We start from the raw sequence: 22,630 nt of genomic DNA on the forward strand, positions 1-22,630 counted from the left end.
CGTAGAACAACGTGTATCTTTTACCACGACCAACTGGAAACAATCCTTACAAAAAAAGAAAACAAATGTTTGTTTTTTAATTTTCTTTTTTTTTCGGGGTTTTCCTAGCGACGTAATCCACTTTCACTGCCGTTTTTCTACATTAATGAGATTCAGTGACCTACCGCCGTTTGTATTATTTTCACGTTGAAACGTTTTAAATGTCATTAATAAAACGTTAGTGAATCATAATTTCAAAAAGAAAACGTGGACCCAAATAGTAGCCTGGTATAAACGAAAGCGTATACCAAGGTAGTTGAAATAAAATGGCAGATTTTATGCAATTCACGAGTCATTTCAAACTGTCCTAAGTTTGACAATGTTTTATGACGCTGATGAAATATCCGTTGTCGAGTAGTACCTCTTGTGTTCTACATTCTCACTGTTGTTCTAGTTCCCGTTCGTATTTTTACGGTTCATTGTTATTTCATCATGACAAACCAGTTGATTGATCAATATTATTGCGTGGCCTGAATGATGGGCTAAGGCAATCTGTATTTTTAAGAAAACGTGAAAGCCCTAACAAGCCATATACATACACTGATGCCTATTCTGTATTATCTTGAGAGAAGAATGGATTGTTAATGTATGTTGATGTGTATCCTGCTGACGATATCACCGACACGACGAATCTAGAGTCTATGTTTTAGTAAGTTGGAGTAGACAAGAGAAAAGCCTGGCTCCTGCAGGAAGTGCCTTACTTTCTCCCGGATGCTAGGCTCTACGGATTCTCAGTCATCCAAATCCTCTTGTTTCTGCCTTAAACAAAGAAGAACAAGTAAGAACGGAATTTTTTTTTCACTCACTTAATGTTGATAACAGTTTCTCCGACTCTGGTTCAATTGCGAACGCGTGAAAGCTTATCAATTCGTGTAAATAATAACGTCTATACAGTGTACATATCGATTTCATGAAATGAACAATCCCCCTCTCAAATATCATTGAGGAATGTTAAACTTGGAATAATCATCTTTCCTTGATTGGATTTAAAATGATTCCGCTTCAACAAAATCACTTTCTCTTGTTTATTCCACATGACCAAAGGCTTCTCGGAATGAAACGTAAAAAACGAAGACGGATCTTGGAAAAATGTTAGAAGGGGGGAGATTTTTTTCTGGAAAAACCCAAAGTTGGGTTAACTTTTGTAATAACATCACCCTCTCGATGTAGGAGGAGGACTTTCGTTTCACCTCAATTCCGTTTTATTTTTACCGGCGATCTGTTCGGCCCGGCCCCATCGGCACTAAAATATCCCCGGAGCCGCTCCAGGCACAAAAAAGAAAGTGAAGTCGGATGACGAGTTGAGATAGGCCAACCTACTGCTGGGGTCATATTCTTGGAGTCACGTGACTATACTACTTACCTACCTACCGGTACTACTTCGTCTACCTAGTCCAGCTAAGGTATAAAAGACTATGTTCGACGTCGTTCAAAGTATCAGTCTCTTACTGCATTTCATCTTGGTGTTGTCAAAGTTTCAATCCGCTCCCCCCTCCCAAACAGGTTTCCAGTTTGACAGAAGGAGTATATAGTCTATCGTCCGCTGTCAACACACGAGCTCAACATCACCAGACTCGGCTAATATCCAAACAAGTAAGCTTTTATTTCGCTCTTTTATAGTAGCTTGTTATATGAATCTTGTTGCTCCGTTTCATTAACGTCTAATAACCCGAGAAACGTGAATATCTAGTTTGAAGCGACCTACTAATTAATCCATCACTAGGCTAGTTCACGTTGGCAGAGTGCTCCCGTTGTAAAGAGAAACCCCCCAGTCGTAAAATTTGCACGAAGGGCTCTCATCTTCCGGCCATTGCTTTGAACTCTTATCGTGTTCTCCTCACAAAAAGGAATCACTTTCATTTTACAACCAAAAGGATGGGGGGATTCAGACTACGCACTTCCCGTGCATGTCAAAGAGCATCTTCTCTCACAAGACACGGCTCTCTGTGCATTATAAATAACAAAAGGGGAAAGCTTTGACCTACATTCATCCTTTTTATTTTTCAGTTTCTCTTTTCTTTGACTCATCCTCTGTTGACGATATTCTTCTGATGTTCTACCCAGACATCAGAGTTTATTATTTTTTCGTACCCTCAATTCCGAATTTCTTCCACGGAATTCATTGTCACAACACGCAGAGGTGCGGAAATTATTCCATTACGTCATTATTACAGGGCGCTGCTGAAATAAAGAACATTAAATTTCTCCAAACTGTGAACGAGAGAGTGGGTCGAGTGAAAGCGAGAGGCGTTGCCCCCGACACCCTCCCCCCTTTTTTCTCGGTTCAGCGCATTTGGTCATCCAGGTCACAAGTTGCTTTTTACCATGTCGAAAGAGAGAGAGAGAGAGATCATTCCTAATGAGTCGACACGGTAAAGGTATTGGAGAAAGGAGGGAAGAGGTCATTTCAATGTGAAAGTGGCTCCTAGTAGCAAAGAAAGCGTTTTTTAAATTTTATTTTCCCCTTCCGCGTCTTCATTTTCTCCCCGATATCGGCTGGAGCTTTCTCCTCTACCCAAAAGGGTACCCTCCTGCTCCGCCTCCTTAAGTGACAAACAGGTTCTATAGACAAAGTTCCAGGCATCCCAGACTTCAGTCGTCGGCCGAGCTCGTTTGAAACGACGCTGCTTTGTTCTTAACTCATCGATTTTACTTTTTCTTTGTGTTATCCAATCAGGTTTGATTTCACTGAAAGTTTATTACTCGAAGCCACCGACAATGAGGTTCAACACCCTCTGCTCCTGCTTACTTGTGTTGGCGGCCGTTAAGGCCCATCCTGAAGGCTCCTGGAAATGGGAATCCTCGGGACAATCTACGACAGTGGCTCCTACAGTTCAACCAGCCACCGAAAGTCCCCTCCACCTCTCAGTTGCTGGTAACAGAATCCCCAGTTAAAATAAATTTTAAAAATTTTCAATCTTAACAACCATTTTGTGATTAGATGAGCAAGGTAAACTTCCGTCCACTGCCGATCACGAACACTCGGAAAGTTCCAGCATTGACGATGTCGAAACGGCTGCCGATGCCATTATTCATTCAACCAGAACCGGTAAAGTGATCAACACTTACGAGGCCTTTTATGAAGATCCTTCCATCCAGAAGGCTCTGCAAGAAGGAAAAGATACCGAAGCTCGAACTTACATCAAAGAGAAGCTTTGTAAACTTGGCCTGGCCAAAGAGGTGTGTAATTCTTTTACTTTTTCGTCAATGTTTATTCGATTGTAATCTCGGACATTTCCTTTTCTAGTGCGCCAAAGTTGTTGGTAAATCCTACGGACCCGGCGGTTTTAATGGCCTCAATGGTTTTAATGGTGGCGGAATTGGTATCGATCCTAACATTGTTTCCTATGTCCAGCCGGTCGCCATTGTTCCAGCCGGGGCTCCTATTGCTGCAGTTCCACTTGGTCTGGGCGCTGGCGGCCATTTCAAGCAACACGGAAAAGGCCAAGTTGGCAAAGTTAAAGGCTATGGAGCTCCTCCTCCTCCTAGCTATGGAGCACCATCTCTTCTTCCGCCCAACACTTATGGCGCTCCTGGACTTGGCGGTTTTGGCGGACTGGGTGGTTTGGGAAGTCTTGCTCCTCCCCCCATCCCTGCATCTCTCCCACCCGCACCTGTCCAGCACATCCATCATCATACAAACGTCGGTGCTCCTCAACTCATTCCTGGTCCTTACAACGCTCCTCCACCTCCGCCACCCATTTACAAATCACCTCCTTCATACAATCCCGCTCCTCCGGCTTACAATCCTCCACCCAGGCCATCGTACAGCAATCCAGCACCCGTTTATAACCAAGCTCCATCTCGCCCGTACAATCCAGCACCCATCCAGCCGTACAGCAACGGAGGCAACAACTTTGCTCCGCGTGACCAATGCGTCTGCGTTCCGGCCGTCCAGTGTCCATCCTACGATGTTATCGGCCGCGTTGCCGACTACGCCATTGACCCTCGCTCCAAATTGAATTCAACCATCGTTGCGGATGAAGGTGACATTGTCGTTGTTCAACAAGCAGAAGGACGACAATTGGCTTCCGGATCGACCAAAGAATCGACTCGTCGTCGTCGCCAGAGCGGCCACCACAGACAGACAATCGTCGGAGACGATTCCATTACTACTATTTCATCCGACTCTTCCGCTTCTCAATCCCCATTCAATCCTCCTTCCGGCGGAGCTTCTCCCATTGCTCCCATTGCTGAATTTCCCGCTGCCGGATCCGATCCTGCTGATTTAGAATCAATCAGCGTTGACGCTGCTGGTTCCGCTCCTGCCGCTGATGGCTCTGCTCCTGGCCCGATTGGTGCCGCTCCTGGCGGTGCTCCTCCTACTGTTGGAACTGTTGGTGCCGTTGGTGCAGTCGTAAGTTGATTTTTCAACTATTAAATGAACATTTTCGTCATTTTTACTCGACAACTTTTGCGTTGATGACGACATTGACAAAATCGACCCGATCCTTTTTTTTTCTTACCTCCTTACAATTTTTCCCCTCTTTTTGGCTCAAAAGCAAAAAGCTCTTCTTCAAGTTGCACATCTGTTTCTGTCTCGATTCAGGGAGGTAGTCTGTTGAGCGCTCTGAAAAAATTCATAGAGCCAACGTTCGGTGTTTCGTTTGGCCTCCCGGGTGGCGCTTTCGGCGGTGGCTATCCGCTGAATCCGCTGGGTACGAATCCGGTGGTCAATCCATACGGCGGAGCCATTGGCGGCGACGGAGTCAATTTCGGCTCTTTCAATGTCAATCCGCTTGTGTCGCTACAGCTGGGCAAGGGCGAGTCGGGTAAAAAATTCAGACCGCTAGTCAATTTTCACATCACTCCCAGTGCTGAGAAATTAGCCGAAAAAGGTCTGATTGGTCCTGGAGGTGGGGTCGGTGGATTCGGCGGGCCGGGTTTAGGTGGGTTCGGTGGAATTGGGCCGGGTGTAGGTGGGCTCGGCGGTCTGGGTGGATTTGGTGGGCTGCCTTTCCGGCAGTTGACCAATGACGGACAACAACAACAGCAAACAAACGACAATTCCGGACTAACGTTCAATAATAACCAAAGTCCAGTTTCAGCAGTGTCATCTAATAATTATTACAACTTTGACAATGTGAAACAAGGCGGCTCTTCGGAGCCTTTTCGATTCGCTGAAACGACCTACGGACAGTCGCACTACAGTCAAAGCCCATCAGAGTCGATCAATAATTATTACCATGACGTTGTCAAACAGGGAGGCTCAGAGGAGCCGTTCAGATTTGCCAGTTCATCAGCCAACGCCATTAGACCGCTGAGATCGGCCCGAGATGGGCGTTACGGAGAGGAGGCCCCGTTGAACCTGGGCGAGGTTGGACAAGGACTACAAAGAGTGGGTCTGGCGTCCGATGAAGCTTCTTTCAAGACCCATCACTATGAAAAGAGTTTTAAAAAAGCTTTCGGCAAAGGCTACGGCTACGGTGTCCCCTACCCAGTTGCTACACCTGTCGCCGTCCCTCAACCCTACGGAGTCCCTTACGCTGTGCCTCAACCCGTTCCAGTCGCCCAACCCTACGCCGTCCCGCAACCCGTTCCCGTCCAAGTCCCCGTCATCCAACACGTTCCCGTCCAAGTTCCTGTCCAAGTTCCAGTCCGAGTAGAAGTACCTGTCCACGTTCCGGTTCGTGTTGAAGTCCCCGTCCGTGTTGAAGTGCCTGTACCAGTGGCAGCGCCATACCCAGTCCCTGTACCTTACGAGCAACCGGTTCAGGTTCACCAACATTATCACCACCAACACCATGTCCCTCCACCGGCACCTTATTTCCCACCCAAAGCGTCCAACTACCGACCCCATCTACCGGGAGTATACGGCTCGCCCACGTACGGCTATAGCGGCCCGGTGCCCAGCTTCTCTTCAGCGGTGGCCAGCTACGGGCCGACGCCTTATTCGAACTCGGGAGGGAAGGAAACGTCTTACTCGGGTCAAGCGCAGGATAATTACCCGACGGCGCAGGTGCATACAGCAACTGGGTACGATTCAGTCACGGTACACGCCGCACCCAATCACAATAATAACGACTACGCGTTCCGTGACACGTCAAACAATGGCCAGCCAAAGACTCGAACCAGCGGAGTCCGATTTGTCGATTCTCGTTCGGGTGAATCCGATTCGTCCTCCTCTCCAGCTGCATCCTCCACTTCTTCTTCTTCTTCTTCTTCGTCGGCTGTTAAGTTTGAGCAATCCAAGCGGAAGCGATCCGCCCAGAAACAAGATTTCGTTGAAACAGAAACAGACGCAAGCCAACCAGAAGTCGTCGAGGAGGAGGTAAGGTGGCTCCACCCTTTTTTGGCCTCTCATCTAAGAGACGTGCTGCAAATTATGTTCAACCGGTGCTGGAAATGGAAACAAAAACGCTATTGATGACGTGGTCTATGTGTGGTTATTTTTTAAAAAGCGTGGAACTCATCAAAATAACGCCATCCAATGAAAACTTAATGGCGGGACCTTAATGAAATGTTGTATTTTAACTCGGATCAAACATTTCAAAGGAATCTTTCGCTTATTGTGGCTAACTCTGTAACAAACAATTAATTTAGAATTTGCGGTGTGGCTCTTGTGATTGAACACTCACCTTCTAAACAATCGATACGAAAGCCACACTGCAGTTCAACGTGTTTTTTTATGGCTCACTTGATGCGAGAGGTCGAAAATCTAGGAGCCTCCTTCTAACCTCGACATTTTGTTTGATTTTGTACCGTGCATGCGGACACTTGTCTCCAAATTGAATTATTTTTTTATTTTTTCAACTACTAAACACCAAATCAGTTTTCATCTACAGAAAGCTGCTGTTTAAAAATCATACGGAATGGACGACTGTTTGACGACACAACCGACTACCAACAACATAATATTTCCATTTCATTTCCAATCAAATTTTAAATGTTTGCTTACAATTTTCTTTTACGTGTTGATTCTCCAGGCAAGAGATGCTCGCCAACTCGGCGGAGGCTCTTATTCCGGCGGATTCCCAACTTGCAGTTACTCTCAAGTGTGCTGCCGATCCTCACCGGCTGCTAACCGATACTCCAACGGAGCTGCCCCCGGAACTTGCGGACGTAGAAACCCACAAGGCATCAATGGCCGCATCAAGACTTTGCCATACGCTGACGGAGAAGCTGAATTCGGCGAATACCCATGGTAATGATTATCTTGTTGGTGATTTAGATTTCCATTCAATGATTAAATTTGAATTTCTAATTCCGCAGGCAAGCGGCTATCTTGAAGAAAGATCAGTACGATAACGTCTATGTTTGTGGAGGTGCTCTGATTGGACCATCTCACATCCTCACGGCCGCACATTGCATCAAAGGGTATTATTTTTTAAATTAGATATTCGATCAAAATTGTTTGATTGTATTCATTTTCTCATACAGAAATGCTCCCGGAGAATTGCGAGTTCGTTTGGGCGAGTGGGACGTTAATCGCGAGTCGGAATTTTATCCGCATATCGAAAAAGATGTTATCTCCGTCCTCATTCATCCGGAATACTACCCAGGCAACCTCTACAATGATATCGCCATCGTCAAGTTTGAAGGATCCGTCGACTTTGGTTACAAGTATGTAACTCTCTAATCCATTACTTTTAATTAATTGTTTTAACTTAATTTGACTTTGTACTTTAGTCCACACATTGCTCCGGCCTGCGTTCCCCCAAGATACCAGGACTTTACCGGCTCCCGCTGTTGGGTTACCGGTTGGGGTAAGGACGCATTCGGCACTGGTGGAAAATATCAGAACATTCTAAAGGTAATGAAAAAAGTTACACAACAGTTTGAGTAGAGATAATCATTTGTTTCTTTACTTGATGAAAATTAGGAAGTGGACGTACCCGTAGTTGGCAATGTCGAATGTGAGAACAAACTGCGCCGTACTCGACTCGGGTTCGACTTCAAACTGCATTCCGGATTCCTCTGCGCCGGAGGTGAAGAGGGAAAAGATGCCTGCAAGGTATGTATTACCTTTGATTACAATTTAATTGGGAGCCTTAATTCAACGCTATTTTTGCGCAACAGGGTGATGGTGGCGGCCCATTGGTGTGCGAAAGCCAAGGTAGCTGGTTCTTGGCTGGCCTCGTCAGCTGGGGTGTCGGCTGTGGTCAATACGACACACCCGGCGTCTACTCCAAGATTTCCGAATACTCCGACTGGGTCCAAAAGAATCTAATCTATTAATTTTAACGTTATAACCCCTCGTAACTTTATATTATTAATAAGTGGCGACGACGAAAACTAAGAAATATTTAAACACAACAACAAAAAAAGATGTCACCAGTTTATCATTAATTTGACTAGTGCTGTTTATATACTTGCGAATCACCCCCGTTTCTCACTTTATACCATTTAGATGACCTTTAGACATTGATAGTCGATAATATTAGTGTTTTATATATATCTTTTGCTCCCCCCTGATGATGTTTCTCAAAACTGTGTGTGCTACACTGCTGTTGGAGGCTGTGTAACCCCTCTGTAGCGGCTGAGCCGCCCCTTATAAATACACAAAAAGATGCTTGAAATGAATATCTGATTTATTCGTTCCTCAATGTGGTAATGCGAATTTAATTAGGCTTCTAAAATAAGACGGTGATAATAGTGATGGCAATCACAGCCAAGGGATGATAAAGCTTGCATGCCCGGTGGTAGTTTTGGTAGTTCTCAGTGATTAAATTGGGACTGTAAAATTGTGCATGGTCATGGTAGAATTACGGTGCATTTTAACATTGTGAAATACGGTTGAGTGTTATAATCAAAGGAACCACATGTTTTTTTTTGAGAAATAAACCGAAAAAACGAGTTCTCTATTGAAATGAGCGAAATAAAAATGGTTCCCTCAAGAAATTCGTTGATTATTGCGGATTACTGTACACTGCGGGAAATTCCCTGCATGAATAAAATTGAGCATTACATCACCTCATCCAGTTGAATCCGCATTTTACAGAAAATATTTTCACGTCGTTTTTTTGGAGTTTGCCCATGTATAGTTTCGATTCAAAGCAGGTAAAAGCAGATAGCCTATTCCATGGGAAAACATTGTCGTCATTTTGTTTGCGTTGTCATAAAAATGTTTCCCAAAAGTTTTTACTTCTAATGGAGTGAAAATGTTCTGCTCTCAATTTCAAAAAAATGTTTCGTGTTTGCGCTATTTGAATTAAATCAACAGCATAACAACATCCGTGAAAAGCAGTGTGCGGTGGATATACAAGTTGATGGCACCATAACCTCAAATATCCCTTCAGTATAACGGTATATATTATTAGGGTACCCTCAGGTAATCATAAAAATGTAAAATAAAATTTGACAGGTATTGAGAAAGCCATTTTCACGTGAATCTGGTTCAATTTCGGCACGAAATGTCGAAATTTCAGAAAAAATGAAAGCGCCAAAAGGAGGATGACTTATTCGAAACTGTACCACCAAAATTAGCCTATATAAACATTACTGTACGGGAATTTCCCCGACTATGTTTGACTACTTATTTGGTAATATAGCGGCGAAATCGTGCATACATGTTCCACAGTGTCGTTAAACCTTACGTGTCTACCCTGGAGAGAAAAATTACGATATCCCAAAGTTGGTTACCAAACAAGTTCACCAATTCGAAACGCCATTACAGTGTGGTGCTTTTGCGAAGTGGATTGCAATTTGAAAGTAGCTCTTGTCAAATTCGAACATCAGTTGGGTTGGCAATCACCAATCAAACTACATTCATAATTCAGTTCAACAAGACGACAGGAATTTTCCCAAAAAGGTAATAAGCATTGAAGTTTTGGTTCTTTTTAAATGAAGAAACTTAACCGCAATCCGCAAGTGTCTTAAACTGTACGACGGCGAACCCACGATCAAGAATGAGATACTACCAAAGGCTGCATGTTCAAATTTTGCTGATGACTTGGATAATCCATACACCGGAGAAAGATTTAATTTTGGCTCGTTCAATGTCATTTCAATTGTGTTGCAACATCTGTGCAAGGGCGTCTAAATCCACTTTCACTTTTTTGAGTTAACAAATCAACCGGAAAAGTTATGAACGGCCCTAAACCATCAGGACTGGCATAGTAATAGCACTAGCTTAGGCCACGAAATGGCTCCAGGATTAAGGTAAATTTGATAGGTTGGATTTCGTAACAGCCAGCTAACAGGTTTACTGGGAAGTGTCATAGATGAAAAGAACGAGCTGGCAACGAGGCCGAAAAAGGTAAGGGTATGTCAGAGGGCAGCAGTGTTGGATTAGATTTCGAGAAGGAATAACGAGAAGTAAACGGGCGAGTCTTGTAACCTCATCTGAGAACCCGTTAGAATATCCAAATTCTTAGCTAAACTCTTTAAGACCGGCTTTTCATGCAGTTTTTTGAAATATATATGTTGGCATACTTATGCTGTGCGTCATTCCCCAGTGCTCATTCCAACACCAACCTCCTCTCCCAATTTCTTTTCAGTTTCGGAACACACGTTATTCAGTTTTTGTTCAGCAAACGGGGAAAATCGCAAACGGTTCAGGTTCACTAAACCCATTGCCAACATAATTACGCTCACCAGCTGTTCATCTCGGTCCCAACCCAATATTCCGATTTGGGAACGAATCACTGAAACGCTGGAAGCTGTCGAATCACGTTATCAATTGGAAGAAGATTGTTTAGTGGAGCAAGCCAAATAGGATTTATTCGTGAATGATTTAACTTTTGACGATAATCTAGATTCCCGGAAAAGGAATAATGGTCGACATAGAACCAGATATTCTTCTTTTTCTTCTTCCTCGTCTGTCGTCTGCTCAGAAGAAACACGTTGATCAAGGAGAAATTAATGAAACCGAATACCAATCAAAAACCTGCAAATTAAGGTAAGTTATTTTCTTTTTTTTTCCTCTTGTCTATTATGTGAAACATATACTAGTGCAACCGAGTGCGGCGATATTGTATACGTGACGTCCTTTGTGACACGTGTAACAAGGATCGAGGTTGCAGCTCTGAGAGGGTCATCGGACCAAAGTTTTTCTATTAGAATTTTATAGGTAGTGATCATTTAAGGCTTCGAACTCGAGAAAAATATGCTGTCAGGTGATAACAATTTATTTCCAAGCGAAACGTTGCTGAATTTTAAGGCGAAATCAACTTAACAACGAAACGGAGGTCATCCATGGCCTTGTTCGTTTCTTCATTCCATTTCCTTATCAAGGTTGCATCGCAAATTTACATTTTTCCCTTTTTGCTTGTAATAACTGAGATCAATGAGGGTACGAAGACAAATTATGCACGCCTTCTTTTGCTGTCGTAAAATGTTGTGATGTACCCCAGGCAAGGGCAGGGGGAACAAAACAATTTCCAGCTAACACCAAAGGTCACATCGATGTTCATTAGTTTAGCTTTTTGAATAGCGCCAATGGCTTGAATCTTGATGGTCGTTATAACTGTTAGGATATCTTTTATAACGAAATGTGAAACAGACATTTTAAATTTATAATTGCACTTCAAACAAGTACTCAATTTCCTGTATAATTGTGACGATGGCCCTTCACGTTTAAACAGGACGTTCACCTCCTTCAAAAGAAAGACAAAAAAAGACTGTGATGACTTACGGTTTTCCTCATTACCTTCCGGGAATTTCCCCAACATAACTGAAGGCATTTCTTAAGTAGTAAAGAAAAAGTCGAAATATATTAAAGGCTTTGTGTAATATGCAGGCGGGTATATCATAAAATGTTTTGCCCAGAGCTGACAAACCCCAAAGGATAGTTCTTTTTTAAGGAAATTAGAAATTACCATAGTATATCTTTCGTATCCATGTTAAGGTATAGCGTCCGTAGCGCCAAGAACCGGTTCGCCAATTGACTTTCTATACTAGTGTATTTTTTCCAGATATTTACCTGCGGGTTCCTATAGAACTTGTTGTAGTCGTCGCTCGAGCTTCAGAGTGAACGCTTTGGCAGTTGCATACGCTCCCATGTCTTCGTTTCGATCGTGTTCACCGCCTTTGTGTTTTGAAAGGGTCGGGTCACCCAGTGAAACCGCTCAGGTGACAGATGTGGACCAGACAAATCCAGGTCTTGATTTCAATCCTTGCTGGTCGTCTTCGAATTCGCTCAAGTTTGTCCACAATCCCGTTTCGACAATTAACACCAAACGAGTTACGAATAGAGAAATTAAAAGCGTGACGTCGGCAGCACCTGCCGCCGTCGACGGAAGAAATGGACAGACTATGTCTAAGCTATCATCCGTGGTCAAACGACTCTCAACGGTGGTAAGTATTTTGCACCTCTTTTAAATTAAAAAAGCTCGCCCACGATCTAATTAGAACTGGATTTAATTTGGAAGGAGTTGGAGCAAATGATACAAAACCAGCTAGGGAAAGTTATCGATGGGCATCGATACACCAATTGGCTGCGCAAGCAGGTAGACGAAACTGACGTCCAGATGGCTAAATACAAAAACCGGATTGAAGTACTCCAAAAACACGTAATCTATCTGCCATGTCATTCTCTCATTCTTTTTTGTTGCATATTTATTGATTATTTGATTTGCGGTAATAGGTGAACGATCTGTCCGCCGTCATCCAAAAGCATATGCAAAATACAGAAGAGTCCAGCAGCACTCCACCCATGAAGATAACCAGGAACGTCGGACTTCAAGTTCGCATTAAACAGAAGGACAGCGAACTGTGCAATGAGAGCTGTCAGGTATATAGTATGATGTGACAAAGTATATACAGAAGATTATCTTGTTATTCTTCGAGCCGGCTAACTTGCGCGTGCGCCCTTGAGCATTTGACATTGAGATTTCTTATTTATCTTACACCAAATCCATATAAAGTCGTACAAGGTTTTCCAATTGTTTTTTTTTTTTATTTTTCGAAAGGTTTTTTTTGTTGGTTTTCGAGTTCGATATACCGGTTTTTGCTCACAAAACAAAATCAGGGCTCATTTGTTACTAACTAGATCAAACCTCGTTGTGTAACTTAAAAAAGATTTCTTCTATATATTATACGAGATGTATCTAAATGTTTTGACCAAAAACGAAAAGTTTTGAACTGAGGATGACATAATGTTAATTTTTTTTTTTAAATCGCAGGTTGAACTATTATCGGACGACAGTGAACAATTCACAACAACAGAGGATCTTCCAGAATTATCAATCCTACAGCAACAACATTCATCGCAAAATTTGGATAGGGACAAATTGTGCGATTCTAAGAAATCGGACGTCGTTTCCAAGGAATCAGATCAGAAATCAATTGAAATTGATTTAACCTTATCTGATGGCGACGAATCGCCGAGTAATAATAGATGCGTTGTCACCGGTTATGGGACTTCACTATCGACTGTCGAAGCTGCCTGCCGCCACGGTTCACCAGACGAGCCAATAGTTGGTGATTGTAAACCTGATAGCATTAAAAAGCCAGACGACTTATCAGGTTTTCCCGGTTTACCTACTCCACCTTCATACTTTCCTCCAATGGACATTACATCGAATGGCAGCATGATTTCAGCTATGAAGATATTTTGTCCTTCTTCAAGTAAAATTATTCCGTCGTTCAAACCAACGACAATGGAAAGTGAATCACCAAGTACGTCTGGTTATTCGTCTGATACTTGGCCATCGACAGCAAATTCTTCGGTTGGATTTATCGAAGCAAATCCATCTGAATCTAGACCTCCGCCGTTAATTTCTGCATTTGGAAGTCATTCAGCCGGCCCATCCGGTGTCCACCCGAAGAGTCCTACTTGCGGATCTTATTCAAATTTTGAACGGAAGCGTCGGTTACCCTGCAGCATTACATCGGTTAATGCTTCGACCATAGCATCTGTGGAACAACATAACAAATTAATGTTTGTATTTACACGCGATTACAATTTTAACAATTTTAATTTTAATTCTAACTCTTAATTTATTTTTATTTTTACAGAAAAGAACGCTGGTATGATTCGAGTGTCATCACAAAAAATCACACTATCCCAAGTCAACAATCAGTTGCAATCAGTCAATCGCCTCCAGCAACCCCTCCAGCAGCCAAGTCCAGTAGATGTTGTGAAGTGCAAAACATTCAGACGACTGTTGTTCAATCCGTTGCTCATATGCAGCCGGTCATTACACAGAATCCATGCCAAACGACTAAATTTCACATGCCTATTATTCCTAAACCAATTCCACAGCAGGAATTTATTCGAAAACTTGAATTTTCGAAAAAAATTGAATTTTCAAAAAGAGTCGAATCCATCGGCCTGTACCATAAATGGAAGCTTCCAACTCTTCCGTGCAATTCCGTCATCTCCGAGCCGACACCTCAATCTGTTCGACCGCCTGTGATGAATGAAGTGAAGCAGCAACAACAGCAACAACCAGTTCAACAATTCCCGAACATTAGGACCTGGATTCCACGATCCAACTGTCTTGATTCACCCAAGGATGAAAATCTGCGCTCTCCGGAAGTTCCGCCGAATCCCGCTGGACCATTAGTGCAACCGGTTCGGCAGCAATCAGTATTCCAGAGCAGCGAGAGCTACAAGACTGACTTCAAGTCATCTGTAATTAATTGCAATCCAGCGCAACTACAATCAACAAAATCGCATGGGGCGACAAAGAAGATTCTTCCAGATCTGATAGCCATATCAAAAGATATTGCCGCCGCCCCTTCAGTACCTGCTGCTCCAACAGTTGACGAATGGCCGAATCATTTATTCATGAACTTCAAACCAATTTTAATGCTGACCAGATGCGAAAGAGGTACACCAAAAACATATTAATACTGTGAAACATGTTTTTATACGTTGTTTGCAATTATGCTCGAAAAAACAAAACAGGAATTCGAGTGCAATGGACGATACCAAACATGGTGCAAAGCCAAGTTAGCCTAATTGAATCTTACGTTCTGTACGCTCGAAAAGAAAAAGGGCTGGTTCCATCTTCGGAATTTTCCTGGTTACGTGTGGCTGGGTTCTCGGCCCTTCCTTTGCCGATGAGTTACGTTTTCAGAGAGGTAACTACATAGTTTTATAGTTGAAACACTTTTCGACCAACTAAAATAATGTTTTGGGGTTAAAATTGTCAGTTAACTTCGGGCTATCGCTATTATTTTCGGGTTGGTGCCGTCCTCCGGTGGCGTCCGGATGCCAGAAATCAAGAAATGCCATTCAGCGAGCCGGCTTCCATAATGATGTAACGTCGGATCCCAACAGGTGGCGAACTTTTCATCTTCTCGCCCCTCCTTCCAACCACACAACAGCAACAAAAAATATTCGAGAATAATTTGTCACGATTGTTCGTTTCGAAAGAAATGATCCCATGCAATACTATGCACTAGCCGGAGGGCTAAAAGCTCCGTTGGTCGAGTGAAAGTGTCCTTGTTTTGAAAATAGTTTTTTTTTTTCTTTGTCTAGGGAAGTAGTAGATGGATAGAAAGCGGATAGAGTCCGAGTGTTAGAGATGGTTTGAAGTTGTTGGGGATGTTGGAGTCAAATCCCAGCAGCAGCAGCGTTCGTCGAATATCTCTTTATTGTGCGTTATTCGTCGTGTTTTTGGTACTCGTTTTGATCAACCGTTGGGGTTCGTTAAAATTATTACAATCCTTTTATTTTAACATATTCTTTTTAGAGTCGTTGTGTGTATGTCGTGTTTATGATATTATATACATACTAAATATTATGCTAAATCTTTTGATTTGTTGTACAAGATACTCGCCACATAACTGAGAGTTGCAGAATGTTTAATGTTTATGACAAGTGCTTCAAAAAAGGAATATTTTTTTCGTTCTCTTCTTATGGAATTTGATTTGTTCGAGTCTCCTTGTCGGATGCGTGTCGGATATTTTTCCATCATAAATGGCACGCCACCCTCAAGGTTTTCTTTCATTCACGTGTACTCTATAAACTATCCACGCCCATTTCAAAATTATTCAAATGGCCATACAAGTCAGGGAAGGAGAAACACAAACTTAATCAGTGATTGAACGTTTAGAGACCGGTTTACTCAGTCTGTAATTTCAAGTTTCGAGTTTAGTCCCTTGTTTTAATTCCTAGAATTTGAAAGCTTCATTTTCTTGGTTTTTCCCTTCTTGCATTATCCATGATAATGCCTCTAGGCTATGAGTATCGTGCGAGATACTCTGCTCAGCTTGAAGATGTTGCTGACCAGTCGGAGGCCGCCTTACCTCGATCGATCGAGTTGATCATGGAAAAGATCCAACTGGAGAGAAGGAATTTAATAGACGAAAGTTGTCGTAAAATAACTTGGAGACGACAGTCTCGACCGGCCAGATTCTACGTCGAAGATCGCCATCGGCTGATGTATTGCTACGTTCCAAAAGTAACAGATATAACTGCATAACATTTATTTATATTAAATCTGATGCCATTTTAATTCTTCCAGGTGGCCAGCACCAATCTCAAACGACTAATGTTGATACTTTCGGGTGCTGTAGAAACGAACGATTTATCATCAATACCAAGTCAATCGGTGCACGAAGAAAATCAAATGCGCAAGTTCGAACCTTACGGAGCGGCGGACGCTATCCGGAAGGGATTGGGCAATTACACCAAAGTCATTTTCGTGCGGGATCCATTGGAAAGACTGGCCTCCGCCTACCAGGACAAATTCGCCGATGTGAATAGCAGCAGCAAGGCTTATCAAACAGGAATTGGAACCGAAATTATTCGGAAATATCGCCATCAGCCGAGTCAACTTTCTTTGGAGAACGGTCACGATGTCACATTTCCCGAATTCGTGAGCTACGTTATTGACGAATGGAAAGCGGGGCGTAGACAGTTGGACGTCCATTGGAGGCCCATGATTGATCTCTGCCTTCCGTGCTCCATGGAATACGATATCGTCGGAAAGTTTGAAACCTTGCACCGAGACGTCGACTTTCTGTTGCAGAGATTAAATGAAAGTAACGTAAGCCGACTTTTTCGGACGAATCGGACACATAAAACGACTTCTTTCTGGAAGCGATCCCTGAGTCAGCTAAGCTATCAACAGATGAGCGACCTCTTTCGCATCTACGAAGACGATTTCCGGTTGTTTGGTTATCAATACACAACTGAAATATGTTTGAGGGTTTAAGTTTGGTTGGTTGGGCCGATGTTGATTATTTATAGCCGACGAAATTGGCGATGCGCAGTTTATTGTTACGGTAGTTTTAGTGTTTCACCATAATTTAGACTTTTCTTCCATAGGAATGCGCAAAATTGCAGGTCGTAAAAATGGACGACCTTTCTACACGTTTTAAACATTTTTGTTGCACCTTAATTTCAAGGGGGGGGGGGGGGGGGGGAAACAAAAAAAAGTCCCGATTCCCGGGATTAATCACCACCGGCGGGAGTGGCGCCATTGTGCGGCCGTACCTTAAAATTCTTTCAACTCAAATGTTTTCGTCTGCTACGTCGAATGTAAACACGAAATGATAATTTCAGCCACGGCCACGCTCTAGGCTTTCGGCAGAAATATTATGTTATTCAAATGTGCAAACGTTTTCTTAGATAGAGCAGGTAAGTCCGGTTTTTCCAAAGAATTCTTGTGCAACGTTTTGACAGCGTTATTGTTTTATTTTCCAACATCGTCATTTGTATAAAATCGACTATTTATCGTCTGTGGTTTTTTTACCGCTTTCTAAAATTAGTTTCTGAATTTTTGAAGGCAGGCTGTTGAAACATCCTGCATTTTATTCAAAATTTACTACACAACTTGCAACAAGAATGGCCCTTTCGTCCAGTGCTGGTGGATGTCATAAACATGACCCAAATCAGCTCATCAAATCCAAATCACCTTACCTTTTACAACATGCATTCAATCCAGTTCAATGGTTAGCCTATATTTGTATTTCATAGACTACTACTTTAAGTGTATTTCACTAACACTATCATTTCCTTTACGGTGAAGGTATCCATGGGGTGAAGAAGCTATAAAAAAGGCAAAAGAAGAAAACAAGTTGATATTTCTGTCAGTCGGATATTCAACATGTCACTGGTGCCATGTCATGGAGAAGGAATCTTTCGAGAATGAAAATGTTGCAGAGCTGATGAACTCTGAATTTATCAACATTAAAGTCGACAGAGAAGAAAGACCAGATGTTGATAAAATGTACATGAGCTTCGTTCAGGTGAGATTTACCAGATTTCATTATTAGACCACTTAATCCTTCTCATGTTATGCAATAGGCCATCACAGGCCGTGGTGGATGGCCAATGAGTGTTTGGATGACCCCAGAACTTAAACCAGTTTACGGGGGCACTTACTATCCTCCTGATGACCGATACTATGGCCAACCTGGTTTCAAAACAATCTTGAAATCCCTGGCTGAGCAGGTGCCAACTCTTGTTTAATCAGCTCTGTTTTTATTTCCCAGGCATTAAACTTTTTTTTATATAACAGTGGAAAGAAAACCCCGGGAAATTCAAGGCATCCGGCGAGAAAATCATGACTGCTTTGGCACGATCGTCCACGCTGGGAAGTGGAGATCAAGTGCCTAGCGCCTTTGACTGCGGCCATCTCTGCTTCCAGCAGTTGCGAGGCAGCTACGAGCCAAAATTCGGCGGTTTCAGCAAAGCTCCGAAATTCCCGCAACCGGTCAACATGAACCTCCTGCTGCGCTGGCACGTTCTCAGCGACGACGCAGCCGACAGCGACCTGGCCCTGGACATTTGCCTCCACACGCTGCGCATGATGGCCAAAGGAGGGATCTTTGATCACGTCCGTCTGGTAAATTAGATCTTTGTTCGATACATTTGGATCCATAAACATGTTTATTTTTGCCTCATCTCCTCCGCCTCCGGCGCCCAGGGTTTCGCTCGTTACTCGACCGACGAGAAATGGCACGTGCCCCATTTTGAGAAGATGCTCTACGACCAAGCCCAGCTAGCACTCGTTTACACCGACGCCTATCTTTTGACAAAAGACCAAGATTTCGCCAGAGTCGCCAGCGATATCCTCACCTACGTTAGCAACGATCTGAGCGATCCATCCGGCGGATTTTATAGGTATCTCTTTTGTCACTCTCTTTGTTAACATGTAAATTTTTTGGTCACCCCGCGAATGCTAAATTTAACAGCGCCGAGGACGCCGATTCGTATCCGGAAACCGGATCGGACGAGAAGCGCGAAGGAGCCTTCTGTGTGTGGAGCCACAAAGAAATCCAGTCAGTTTTGGCTTCGCAACCGGCTCCGTCTCAAGTCGGGCCGGATGTCACAGTGTCCGACATTGTTTGCTATCACTTTGACATCCGACCCAGCGGCAACGTGGATCCCTATCAGGTCCGTTTATTCTTATTCATGGAGGGGGCCAGATACCACCGCGCGCATCCTTCCGTTCCATCATCCCGTTGTAAAAGTCGGGATCGGCGTTGGTCGGTGAACGAGCCAAAAGATATTCAATCAGTTGATGTATCATCTCCAGACCATTGGTGGCCAAAGGAGAGAAAAGAAAAAGAACAAGTTTTTATAGGGCCCGCTGTCTTTATCCTGCCGGACATTTGCAGTCGACATGGCGGATGAAAGAGACTGCGACGTGAAAGCCTCGCCCTTTCTCTCTCCCCTTCCGTAACTGTTCCACCCAACTCTCTCTCTCTCTCTCCTCAGTTAAGAACCTCTTTCCCTGGAAATTCGCCAAACTAGGAGCTCGGCCTCCTCCTCTGGTGGACGTGACCCTTTTTATGACGGGCCGGACCTTCTTCATCCCCGCGCTCTCTGTCGTATGAACCTTCTCCTTGTTTGTTTTTTTGTATTTGCCTTGTGTCGTCCTGTCCTATCGTATCCTCCAGCTCAGGGGCTGGCCGTCTCCCCTCTATTTCACTTGGGGTTCTCGACAGAGATAGAGGCCAGCGTCGTTGGGTTTCTTTCGGTCCTCCCAATAAAACGTTTGTTTATCACCCCCGTATAGTAGCGACAGGCTCTTTTGTCTACCAGCAGGTCTTGGACAAGAGTCGTTTGGCATGTGCTTACCACTTTCGCCCGTCTACTTTGACGATTTTATTTGCTCTTTCAAAAAAGGCCAAAGGATGGACGGACGGACGGACGGATGAGAGGGTGGGGGGGTCGGCTAGACTTTTATACTTTTTATCCGATCAATGAGTCGATACCTATCTAATGCTCTTTTTTCTTTCTTGGTTGTTGTTGTTGCACACTGGGCAACTCGGGCAGGATCCACATGATGAGCTCAAGGGCCAGAACGTCCTGATTATTCGCGGGAGCGACGAGGAAACGGCGGCCAAGTTTGGATTATCAATGGACGTTTTGCGGGAGTTGCTGGAGACGGCCTTATCAACAATGCGGGAGGCCCGCCAAAGAAGACCACGTCCACATCTTGACGATAAAATGCTGGCCAGTTGGAACGGTAAGTCTCACTCCTCGTTGCTGCTGCCGCCGAGAGAGGAAAAATTTAGGGCCGTCTTTCCCCCCACTCCCGAGCCACGAGACGGGCTGGATGTGACGCTAATGCGTCCGTCTTCCTTGTTACCCTCATTCCTTTTTTTCGACTGAAAATAATATGAAAACGGGATCGCAGGTTTGATGATCTCGGCCTTGGCCAGAGCCGGCCAGATTCTCGGCCGAGACACTTACGTCGAGAGGGCCGCCAAAGCAGCCGAGTTTGTGCGCCAGCATCTCTACGACGGGCAAAGTGGACGCCTCTTGCGCAGCTGCTACCGCGGCGGCGACGGCCAACAAGACGCCGTCTCTCAAAAGTGAGAGTCTCTTTTTTCCTTTTTTTTCTTTTTTTCGAGTTAATTTGGGTCGGAATTAATTCAATTCCGTCAGTGCCGAGCCGATTGGAGGATTCCTCGATGATTACGCTTTCGTCATTCGTGGACTGCTGGACTTGTACACGGCCTGTCAGGACGAGAAATGGATCCAATGGGCCGACGAATTACAACAGAAACAAAACCAACTCTTCTGGGACGCGTCGCAGGGCGGATACTTTAGCTCGGCGGCCGGCGATCCCAGTATCCTGATCCGGCTCAAGGAAGGTACGTATAAATCTAATCGAATCCGATTGGGATTTATTTCTTTTTTCGGCTTGAGATTTGGGCCCGACCTGACCTGTTACCGAACTATTCACGGCGGATTTTTTGTTGGTTATATTTTGATCCAGAACAAGATGGAGCCGAGCCATCCGGCAATTCGATAGCTGTGGGCAATCTGGAACGGCTAGCCGTTGCGGTCGATCGAGAGGACTATCGCGATCAAGCCAGACGTACCCTGTGCCTGTTCCAAGATCGGCTGGCCAAAATCCCCGTCTCCTTGCCCGAAATGGTGGCCGCCCTGCAGCTCCACCAAGGATCGCCGACCGAGGTATATAGACGTCATCTAAAGCCTTCCGGTCCCTTTTATATATTTTGGAAGAAAAGAAAAGACACAATCCCCTCCCCATTCAACAGTCGGTAAAACAAAAACAAAAGCAGATCCGGCAGCCTACACAGGACACACACAAACACACACACAACATGGAAAAAGAGTCGAGTTGACATTATACACCAGGCCATCTGATGACCTCGTATAACTCTCGTTAGGAGGACGGGTTTTTTTTTTGTTGTAATCGGCTCCTTTCGTGCGCAGCCGGAAGAGAGAGAGAGAGAAGGGGTGGGTAGGATCAAGGTGAAGAAGAAAAAAAAGGCAGAGAAGGAAACCCATTTAATGACCTCCCGCTCTCTCCTGTCCGTGACGCTGGCGATCGATAATTTCTTTCCTCGTGCAGGTTCTTTTTCGCCTACTTTGTGTGTCTGTCTGTCTGTGTGTTTTTCTTCTTTTTGGCTATCGGATTGACTGTGCGGGATGGTTAGATACGTCAGCCAGGAGGTCAAGTCACGAACGGGGCGTGGGAGGGGCTGGCTTATCCTAATACGTTCGTGCGTGCAATCGTCAGATTTCCTTTTTCCGGTTCTTTTTTTCGAGTTTCTAATTTTTTGTGTTTGTTTCTTCGATTAGGTGGTGATTGTGGGTCCCAGATCGTCAAATGTCGGCCATCAGCTCTTCAGAGAAGCCGTGACGCACCGCAAATCCTTACTGGGTCAAGTGGTGATCCGTTTCGATCCGTCCAGCTCTTCTTCTTCCTTTTTGGCCAGTCGTAGGCCGTCATTAGCGGCTATGAAACCGCCCCTAAAAGGAGGTGACGTGGCCGACGCTCCTGCCGCTGCTGCTTACCTCTGCCGAAATCGATCCTGCTCGGCTCCCGTTGATTCCCCAGAGGATTTACGACAGTTGCTTAACTCGAACTGACATTGATCCTTTTTTCTTTCGTTCTTTCTTTCTTCTCCTTTTTGCGCCCAGCAGCGATACACAACGGACTCTCCAAATGCTTTTTCTTCTTCCATTTCTTATATACATAGAAATACTAACCGCAATGTATTTGAGAGAGAGAATAGAAAGAAAACTTGTAAATGTATTCGAAATCGCCGGATAAAATTGCTCGACGTACGTATACGTCTATCGTAAAATATATCGACCGCAAAGTTGACCTGGCGGCCGGCGCCAGTGTCTATTTTCGCTTGTAAAGTTTCCGTTTTGTGTACTGGGAGAGAAAGAGAGAGAGAAAATTTAAGTATTCCTTTTTTCTTCTTCTTCTTCTTCTTCTTCTTTGGCTGAATGATAACCGCCAACAACGTGGCCCGCTGA

At 44.1% G+C, this 22,630-nt stretch overlaps 4 protein-coding genes across 7 annotated transcripts; all 4 read left to right on the forward strand.

The window, feature by feature from the left end:
• The first annotated feature begins 1,374 nt into the window (after positions 1-1,374).
• On the forward strand, positions 1,375-8,562 carry LOC124202739. Of its 2 annotated transcripts, none has more exons than XM_046599138.1 (11): positions 1,375-1,632; positions 2,717-2,914; positions 2,981-3,219; positions 3,287-4,396; positions 5,243-6,310; positions 6,966-7,183; positions 7,252-7,356; positions 7,420-7,602; positions 7,669-7,792; positions 7,862-7,993; positions 8,059-8,562. In XM_046599138.1, exons 2-11 carry the CDS (start codon positions 2,758-2,760, stop codon positions 8,215-8,217), a joined length of 3,495 nt encoding a protein of 1,164 aa, XP_046455094.1. In that variant the 5' UTR covers positions 1,375-1,632; positions 2,717-2,757; the 3' UTR covers positions 8,218-8,562. The 2 variants fall into 2 exon arrangements, with proteins under 2 accessions (XP_046455094.1, XP_046455093.1); XM_046599137.1 differs by having other exon boundaries at positions 1,464-1,632; positions 4,589-6,310.
• A 1,703-nt stretch (positions 8,563-10,265) lies between these two features.
• LOC124203359 lies at positions 10,266-15,385 on the forward strand. 2 transcript variants are annotated; one of them, XM_046600112.1, is made up of 8 exons: positions 10,266-10,879; positions 12,024-12,276; positions 12,351-12,491; positions 12,566-12,712; positions 13,104-13,861; positions 13,939-14,756; positions 14,834-15,009; positions 15,082-15,385. In XM_046600112.1, exons 1-8 carry the CDS (start codon positions 10,755-10,757, stop codon positions 15,190-15,192), a joined length of 2,529 nt encoding a protein of 842 aa, XP_046456068.1. In that variant the 5' UTR covers positions 10,266-10,754; the 3' UTR covers positions 15,193-15,385. The 2 variants fall into 2 exon arrangements, with proteins under 2 accessions (XP_046456068.1, XP_046456067.1); XM_046600111.1 differs by having other exon boundaries at positions 10,269-10,879; positions 11,895-12,276.
• LOC124203361 (carbohydrate sulfotransferase 11-like) lies at positions 15,088-17,253 on the forward strand. Its single transcript, XM_046600115.1, has 4 exons — positions 15,088-15,208; positions 15,410-15,575; positions 16,111-16,334; positions 16,398-17,253. Exons 2-4 carry the CDS (start codon positions 15,476-15,478, stop codon positions 17,088-17,090), a joined length of 1,017 nt encoding a protein of 338 aa, XP_046456071.1. The 5' UTR covers positions 15,088-15,208; positions 15,410-15,475; the 3' UTR covers positions 17,091-17,253.
• Positions 17,254-17,374: 121 nt separating this feature from the next.
• On the forward strand, positions 17,375-22,400 carry LOC124203360 (spermatogenesis-associated protein 20-like). 2 transcript variants are annotated; one of them, XM_046600113.1, is made up of 12 exons: positions 17,375-17,515; positions 17,664-17,829; positions 17,907-18,126; positions 18,185-18,331; positions 18,399-18,725; positions 18,807-19,003; positions 19,075-19,276; positions 20,162-20,354; positions 20,526-20,703; positions 20,777-20,985; positions 21,111-21,310; positions 21,944-22,400. In XM_046600113.1, exons 1-12 carry the CDS (start codon positions 17,476-17,478, stop codon positions 22,232-22,234), a joined length of 2,370 nt encoding a protein of 789 aa, XP_046456069.1. In that variant the 5' UTR covers positions 17,375-17,475; the 3' UTR covers positions 22,235-22,400. The 2 variants fall into 2 exon arrangements, with proteins under 2 accessions (XP_046456069.1, XP_046456070.1); XM_046600114.1 differs by having other exon boundaries at positions 17,394-17,515; positions 17,668-17,829.
• The last annotated feature ends 230 nt before the right edge of the window (positions 22,401-22,630 follow it).

This window comes from Daphnia pulex, chromosome 9, assembly GCF_021134715.1.
Source record: "Daphnia pulex isolate KAP4 chromosome 9, ASM2113471v1".
NCBI lineage: Eukaryota > Metazoa > Arthropoda > Branchiopoda > Diplostraca > Daphniidae > Daphnia > Daphnia pulex.